At 59.5% G+C, this 7,689-nt stretch overlaps 1 protein-coding gene across 1 annotated transcript in view; it reads left to right on the top strand.

Moving 5' to 3' along the window:
- Positions 1 to 2,204: 2,204 nt before the first annotated feature.
- Positions 2,205 to 7,689, top strand: part of LOC121285444 (bri3 binding protein) — an 87,618-nt gene continuing 82,133 nt past the window's right edge. The window contains exon 1 of the mRNA XM_041201865.1: positions 2,205 to 2,454. Within this exon, the coding sequence (XP_041057799.1) occupies positions 2,263 to 2,454 (192 nt within the window). The 5' untranslated portion in view covers positions 2,205 to 2,262. The remainder of the gene's footprint in view (positions 2,455 to 7,689) is intronic.

The raw sequence follows: 7,689 nt of genomic DNA, 5'->3' as shown, positions 1-7,689 counted from the left end.
GAACACCTTCGGTCTGTCCGCAAGTATTACCCAGACCTCCCTGTCGCTTGCCATTTTAACACTCCACCCTGCTCTCATGCCCACATGTCTGTCCTTGGCTTGCTGCATTGCTCCAGTGAAGCTCAACGCAAACTGGAGGAACAGCACCTCATCTTCCGACTAGGCACTTTACAGCCTTCCGGACTGAATATTGAGTTCAACAATTTTAGATCTTGAACTCTCTCCTCCATCCCCACCCCCTTTCCATTTCTTCCCCCTCCTTTTTGCTTTTTCCAATAATTTATATAGATTTTTCTTTTCCCACCTATTTCCATTATTTTTAAATGTATTTCCACCCATTGTTTATCTATACCTTTTATGCCCTTTTAGTATTATTTCACCGCACCCCCACTAGAGCTATCTGTACCTTGCTTGTCCTGCTCTCTATTCTTAATTAGCACATTCCTTTAGATAATATCACCACCTTCAACACCTCTTTGTTCTTTTGTCTGTGACATCTTTTGGTTATCTCCTCCTATCACTGGCTGCTTTTCCCAACAAACCGCCACCCCCCCCGCCACTTAAACCAGCTTCACCCCTTTCCTATTTTTACTTAGTTCTGTTGAAGGGTCATGAGGACTCGAAACGTCAACTGTGCTCTTCTCCGCCGATGCTGCCAGACCTGCTGAGTTTTTCCAGGTGTTTCTGTTTCTGTTTTTGTTTTGGATTTCCAGCATCCGCCGTTTTTTGTTTTTATCTCTGGTTAAATCGCATCTGGAAGACCGCATTTAATTTTGACCACCATACCTCAGGAAGATATATTGGCTTTGGAGGGCATGCAGTGCAGATTCATTAAAATGACACCAGGACTAAAGTAGTCTACTTGGATTTCAGTAAGGCTTTTGATAAGGTCCCGCATGGGAGACTGATAACGAAGGTAAGGGCTCATGGGATCCAAGGCAATTTGGCAAATTGGATCCAGAATTGGCTGAGCAGCAGGAAGCAGAAGGTGATGGTCGAGGGGTGTTTTTGTGACTGGATGCCTGTGTCCAGTAGGGTTCCACAGGGATTGGTGTTGGGTCGCTTGCTGTTTGTGGAATATACAAATAATTTAGACGAATGTAGGAGGGTTGATCAATAAGTTCGTGGATGACACAAAAATTGGTGGAATGGTAAATAGTGAGGAGGATAGCCTTAGACTACAGAAGGATATAAATGGGCTGGTCAGATGTGATCATTGGCAAATGGAATTTAATCTGGCTAAGTGTGAGGTGATGCATTTGGGCAGGACAAACAAGGCATGGGAATACACTGGGAAGTACCAAGGATCAGAGGGACCTTGGTGTGCATGTCCACCAGTCCTTAAGGTAGCGGGACAGGTAGATAAGGTGATGAAGGCATATATATGGGATACTTGCCTTTATTAGCCGAGGCATAAAAAATAAGAACGGGGAGGTTATGCTGGAACTGTATGAAACAGTTAGGCCACAGCTAGAGTATTGTTTGCACATCTGGAATCTGCATTATAGGAAGGATGTGATTATACTAGAGAGAGTGCAGCGGAGATTTACCAAGATGTTGCCTGGGCAGGAGAGTTTTAGTTATGAGGAGAGATTGGATAGACTGGGGTTATTTTCCCTGGAGCAGAGGAGATTGAGGGGGTACATGATGAGGTGAATAAAAATCATGAGGGGCATAGATAGGGTAGACAGGAAGGAACTTTTCTCCTTGGTGGAGGGATCAGTAACCAGGGGGCATAGATTTAAGGTAAGCGGCAGGAGGTTTAGAGGGGATATGAGGAAGAATTTTTTCACCCAGAGGGTGGTGGGAATCTGGAACTCTCTGTTTGAAAGGGTGGTAGAGGCAGAAACCCTCATAACATTTAAGAAGTATTTAGATGTGCACTTGCGCTGCCATGGCATACAAGGCTGTAGGCCTAGTGCTGGAAAATGGGATTAGAATAGTCCAAGAAAAAATCAGACTTGACAGGGTAATCCCACCCTCTGCCCCATGTCGGGTTTGAGATTTGGGATGAAGGGTCTTCGACTTGAAACGTTAACACTGTTTCTCTTCACAGGCGGTGCCTGACCCACTGACCGTTTCCAGCATTTTCTGGTTTGTTCTATGTTATGTAAGCAGCCGAGGGGCTAACCTGTTGATATAAATTGGTGGGTGCTGGGGAGACTTTTACCGGTTGCGCCGGCAGGTTGGTTCCGGGTGCTGTGGGGCCGGCCGCCTTTTCGGGTTGCACCAGGTCCTCGGTCGGGCTGCAGTTGCTGGGCGATGGCGGCGCGCAGAGCCATGGCGCTAGCGGCCGCGGTGCTTTTGGCAGGGTTTATGTCTGTGGACTCGGTGAAATCCCGCCGACAGACCGGACACGAAAAGCAAAATAATTTCTTCAGGCGGGCGGCAAGCAGCGTTTCCCGGAGCCTGGCGGCCGTGTTCGGGGAGGAGAATGTGCAGGCGGTGCAAAAGGTGTGGAGTGGGGATAGTGATGGGGCGTGTGTGTGTGTGTGGAGGACTGGGTGATGGGGCGTGTGTGTGTGTGTGTGTGGAGGGCTGGGTGATGGGGCGTGTGTGTGTGTGTGGAGGGCTGGGTGATGGGGCGTGTGTGTGTGTGTGGAGGGCTGGGTGATGGGGGGGTGTGTGTGTGTGGAGGGCTGGGTGATGGGGGGGTGTGTGTGTGTGGAGGGCTGGGTGATGGGGGGGGTGTGTGTGTGTGGAGGGCTGGGTGATGGGGGGGTGTGTGTGTGTGGAGGGCTGGGTGATGGGGGGGTGTGTGTGTGTGGAGGGCTGGGTGATGGGGGGGTGTGTGTGTGTGGAGGGCTGGGTGATGGGGGGGTGTGTGTGTGTGGAGGGCTGGGTGATGGGGGGGTGTGTGTGTGTGGAGGGCTGGGTGATGGGGGGGTGTGTGTGTGTGGAGGGCTGGGTGATGGGGGGGTGTGTGTGTGTGGAGGGCTGGGTGATGGGGGGGTGTGTGTGTGTGGAGGGCTGGGTGATGGGGGGGTGTGTGTGTGTGGAGGGCTGGGTGATGGGGGGGTGTGTGTGTGTGGAGGGCTGGGTGATGGGGGGGTGTGTGTGTGTGGAGGGCTGGGTGATGGGGGTGTGTGTGTGTGTGGAGGGCTGGGTGATGGGGGGTGTGTGTGTGTGGAGGGCTGTGTGATTGGGGGGGTGTGTGTGTGGAGGGCTGGGTGATGGGGGGGTGTGTGTGTGTGGAGGGCTGGGTGATGGGGGGGTGTGTGTGTGTGGAGGGCTGGGTAATGGGGGGTGTGTGTGTGTGGAGGGCTGGGTGATGGGGGGGTGTGTGTGTGTGGAGGGCTGGGTGATGGGGGGGTGTGTGTGTGTGGAGGGCTGGGTGATGGGGGGGTGTGTGTGTGTGGAGGGCTGGGTGATGGGGGGGTGTGTGTGTGTGGAGGGCTGGGTGATGGGGGCGGTGTGTGTGTGTGGAGGGCTGGGTGATGGGGGGGGTGTGTGTGTGTGGAGGGCTGGGTGATGGGGGGGGTGTGTGTGTGTGGAGGGCTGGGTGATGGGGGGGGGGTGTGTGTGTGGAGGCTGGGTGATGGGGGGGGGGGTGTGTGTGTGGAGGGCTGGGTGATGGGGGGGGGGTGTGTGTGTGTGGAGGGCTGGGTGATGGGGGGGGGTGTGTGTGTGTGGAGGGCTGGGGTGATGGGGGGGGGGGGTGTGTGTGGAGGGCTGGGTGATGGGGGGGGTGTGTGTGGAGGGCTAGGTGATGGGGTGTATGTGTGTGTGTGTGGAGGGCTGGGTGATGGGGTGGGTGTGTGTGTGTGTGTGTGTGTGGAGGGCTGGGTGATGGGGTGGGTGTGTGTGTGTGTGTGGAGGGCTGGGTGATGGGGTGTGTGTGTGTGGAGGGCTGGGTGATGGGGTGTGTGTGTGTGGAGGGCTGGGTGATGGGGTGTATGTGTGTGTGTGTGGAGGGCTGGGTGATGGGGTGGGTGTGTGTGTGTGTGTGTGTGTGTGGAGGGCTGGGTGATGGGGTGGGTGTGTGTGTGTGTGTGGAGGGCTGGGTGATGGGGTGTGTGTGTGGAGGGCTGGGTGATGGGGTGTGTGTGTGTGGAGGGGCTGGGTGATGGGGTGTGGTGTGTGTGGAGGGCTGGGTGATGGGGTGTGTGTGTGTGTGGAGGGCTGGGTGATGGGGTGTGTGTGTGTGTGGAGGGCTGGGTGATGGGGTGTGTGTGTGTGTGGGAGGGCTGGGTGATGGGGTGTGTGTGTGTGTGGAGGGCTGGGTGATGGGGTGTGTGTGTGTGTGGAGGGCTGGGTGATGGGGTGTGTGTGTGTGTGGAGGGCTGGGTGATGGGTGTGTGTGTGTGTGGAGGGCTGGGTGATGGGGTGTGTGTGTGTGTGGAGGGCTGGGTGATGGGGTGTGTGTGTGTGTGGAGGGCTGGGTGATGGGGTGTGTGTGTGTGGAGGGCTGGGTGATGGGGTGTGTGTGTGTGTGTGGAGGGCTGGGTGATGGGGTGTGTGTGTGTGTGTGGAGGGCTGGGTGATGGGGGGGGGGGGTGTGTGTGGAGGGCTGGGTGATGGGGGTGTGTGTGTGTGTGTGAGGGCTGGTGATGGGGTGTGTGTGTGTGTGTGGAGGCTGGGTGATGGGGTGTGTGTGTGTGTGTGGAGGGCTGGGGTGATGGGGTGTGTGTGTGTGTGTGGAGGGCTGGGTGATGGGTGTGTGTGTGTGTGTGGAGGGCTGGGTGATGGGTTGTGTGTGTGGTGTGGAGGGCTGGGTGATGGGGTGTGTGTGTGTGTGTGGGAGGGCTGGGTGATGGGGTGTGTGTGTGTGTGTGGAGGGCTGGGTGATGGGGTGTGTGTGTGTGTGTGGAGGGCTGGGTGATGGGGTGGTGTGTGTGTGTGGGAGGGCTGGGTGATGGGTGTGTGTGTGTGGAGGCTGGGTGATGGGGTGTGTGTGTGTGTGGAGGGCTGGTGATGGGGTGTGTGTGTGTGTGGAGGGCTGGGTGATGGGGTGTGTGTGTGTGTGTGGAGGGCTGGGTGATGGGGGTGTGTGTGTGTTGTGGGAGGGCTGGGTGATGGGGTGTGTGTGTGTGTGGAGGGCTGGGTGATGGGGTGTGTGTGTGTGTGTGGAGGGCTGGGTGATGGGGTGTGTGTGTGTGTGAGAGGGCTGGGTGATGGGGTGTGTGTGTGTGTGGGGGCTGGGGTGATGGGGTTGTGTGTGTGTGTGTGGAGGGCTGGGTGATGGGGTGTGTGTGTGTGTGAGGGCTGGGTGATGGGGTGGTGTGTGGTGCTGGGGGCTGGGTTGTTGTGGAGGGCTGGGTGATGGGGTGTGTGTGGAGGGCTGGGGTGATGGGAGTGTGTGGAGGCTGGGTGATGGGGTGTGTGGAGGGTGGGTGATGGGGTGTGTGGAGGGCTGGGTGATGGGGTGTGTGGAGGGCTGGGTGATGGGGTTGTGTGGAGGGCTGGGTGATGGGGTGTGTGGAGGGCAGGGTGATGGGGTGTGTGGAGGGCTGGGTGATGGGGTGTGTGGAGGGCTGGGTGATGGGGTGTGTGGAGGGCTGGGTGATGGGTGTGTGGAGGGCCTGGGTGATGGGGTGTGTGGAGGGCTGGGTGATGGGGTGTGTGGAGGGCTGGGTGATGGGGTGTGTGGAGGGCTGGGTGATGGGGTGTGTGGAGGGCTGGGTGATGGGGTGTGTGGAGGGCTGGGTGATGGGGTGTGTGGAGGGATGGGTGATGGGGGTGTGTGGAGGGCTGGGTGATGGGGTGTGTGGAGGGCTGGGTGATGGGGTGTGTGGAGGGCTGGGTGATGGGTGTGTGAGGGCTGGGTGATGGGGTGTGTGGAGGGCTGGGTGATGGGGTGTGTGGAGGGCTGGGTGATGGGGTGTGTGGAGGGCTGGGTGATGGGGTGTGTGGAGGGCTGGGTGATGGGGTGTGTGGAGGGCTGGGTGATGGGGTGTGTGGAGGGCTGGGTGATGGGGTGTGTGGAGGGCTGGGTGATGGGGTGTGTGGAGGGCTGGGTGATGGGGTGTGTGGAGGGCTGGGTGATGGGGTGTGTGGAGGGCTGGGTGATGGGGTGTGTGGAGGGCTGGGTGATGGGGTGTGTGGAGGGCTGGGTGATGGGGTGTGTGGAGGGCTGGGTGATGGGGTGTGTGGAGGGCTGGGTGATGGGGTGTGTGGAGGGCTGGGTGATGGGGTGTGTGGAGGGCTGGGTGATGGGGTGTGTGGAGGGCTGGGTGATGGGGTGTGTGGAGGGCTGGGTGATGGGGTGTGGGGAGGGCTGGGTGATGGGGTGTGTGGAGGGCTGGGTGTTGGGGTGTGTGGAGGGCTGGGTGATGGGGGTGTGTGGAGGGCTGGGTGATGGGGTGTGTGGAGGGCTGGGTGATGGGGTGTGTGGAGGGCTGGGTGATGGGGTGTGTGGAGGGCCTGGGTGATGGGGTGTGTGGAGGGCTGGGTGATGGGGTGTGTGGAGGGCTGGGTGATGGGGTGTGTGGAGGGCTGGGTGATGGGGTGTGTGGAGGGCTGGGTGATGGGGTGTGTGGAGGGCTGGGTGATGGGGTGTGTGGAGGGCTGGGTGATGGGGTGTGTGGAGGGCTGGGTGATGGGGTGTGTGGAGGGCTGGGTGATGGGGTGTGTGGAGGGCAGGGTGATGGGGTGTGTGGAGGGCTGGGTGATGGGGTGTGTGGAGGGCTGGGTGATGGGGTGTGTGGAGGGCTGGGTGATGGGGTGTGTGGAGGGCTGGGTGATGGGGTGTGTGGAGGGCTGGGTGATGGGGTGTGTGGAGGCTGGTGATGGGGTGTGTGGAGGGATGGGTGATGGGTGTGTGGAGGGCCTGGGTGATGGGGTGTGTGGAGGGCTGGGTTGATAGGGGGTGTGTGGAGGGCTGGGTGATGGGGTGTTTGGAGGGCTGGGTGATTGGGGTGTGTGGAGGGCTGGGTGATGGGTGTGGGTGGAGGGCGATGGGTGATGGGGTCGTGTGGAGGGCTGGGTGATGGGGTGTGTGGAGGCTGGGTGATGGGGGTGTGTGGAGGGCTGGGAGATGGGGTGTGTGGAGGGCTGGGGTGATTGGGGTGTGTGGAGGGCTGGGAGATGGGTGTGTGAGGCGGGGCTGGGAGATGGGGTGTGCTGGAGGGCTGGGTGATGGGGGGTGTGTGGAGGGCTGGGTGATGGGGTGTGTGGAGGGCTGGGTGATGGGGTGTGTGGAGGGCTGGGTGATGGGGTGTGTGGAGGGCTGGGTGATGGGGTGGGGTGTGTGGAGGGCTGGGTGATGGGAGTGTGTGGAGGGGCTGGGTGATGGGGGTGTGTGGAGGGCTGGGTGATGGGGTGTGTGGAGGGCTGGGTGATGGGGTGTGTGGAGGGGGGTGATGGGGTGTGTGGAGGGCTGGGTGATGGGGTGTGTGGAGGGCTGGGTGATGGGGGTGTGTGAGAGGGCTGGGTGATGGGGTGTGTGATTGATGGGGATGTGTGGAGGGCTGGGTGATGGGGTGTGTGGAGGGCTGGGTGATGGGGTGGTGGAGGGCTGGGTGATGGGGTGTGTGGAGGGCTGGGTGATGGTGTGGTGTGTGGAGGGCTGGGTGATGGGGTGTGTGGAGGGCTGGGTGATGGGGTGTGTGGAGGGCTGGGTGATGGGGTGTGTGGAGGGCTGGGTGATGGGGTGTGTGGAGGGCTGGGTGATGGGGTGTGTGGAGGGTGGGTGATGGGGTGTGTGTGGAGGGCTGGGTGATGGGGTGTGTGTTGGGGGCTGGGTGATGG

This window comes from Carcharodon carcharias, chromosome 13 (assembly GCF_017639515.1).
Source record: "Carcharodon carcharias isolate sCarCar2 chromosome 13, sCarCar2.pri, whole genome shotgun sequence".
NCBI classification, from domain to species: domain Eukaryota; kingdom Metazoa; phylum Chordata; class Chondrichthyes; order Lamniformes; family Lamnidae; genus Carcharodon; species Carcharodon carcharias.
Note: the sequence above shows the minus strand (reverse complement) of the source record. Positions and strands in the feature narration are given on the sequence as shown.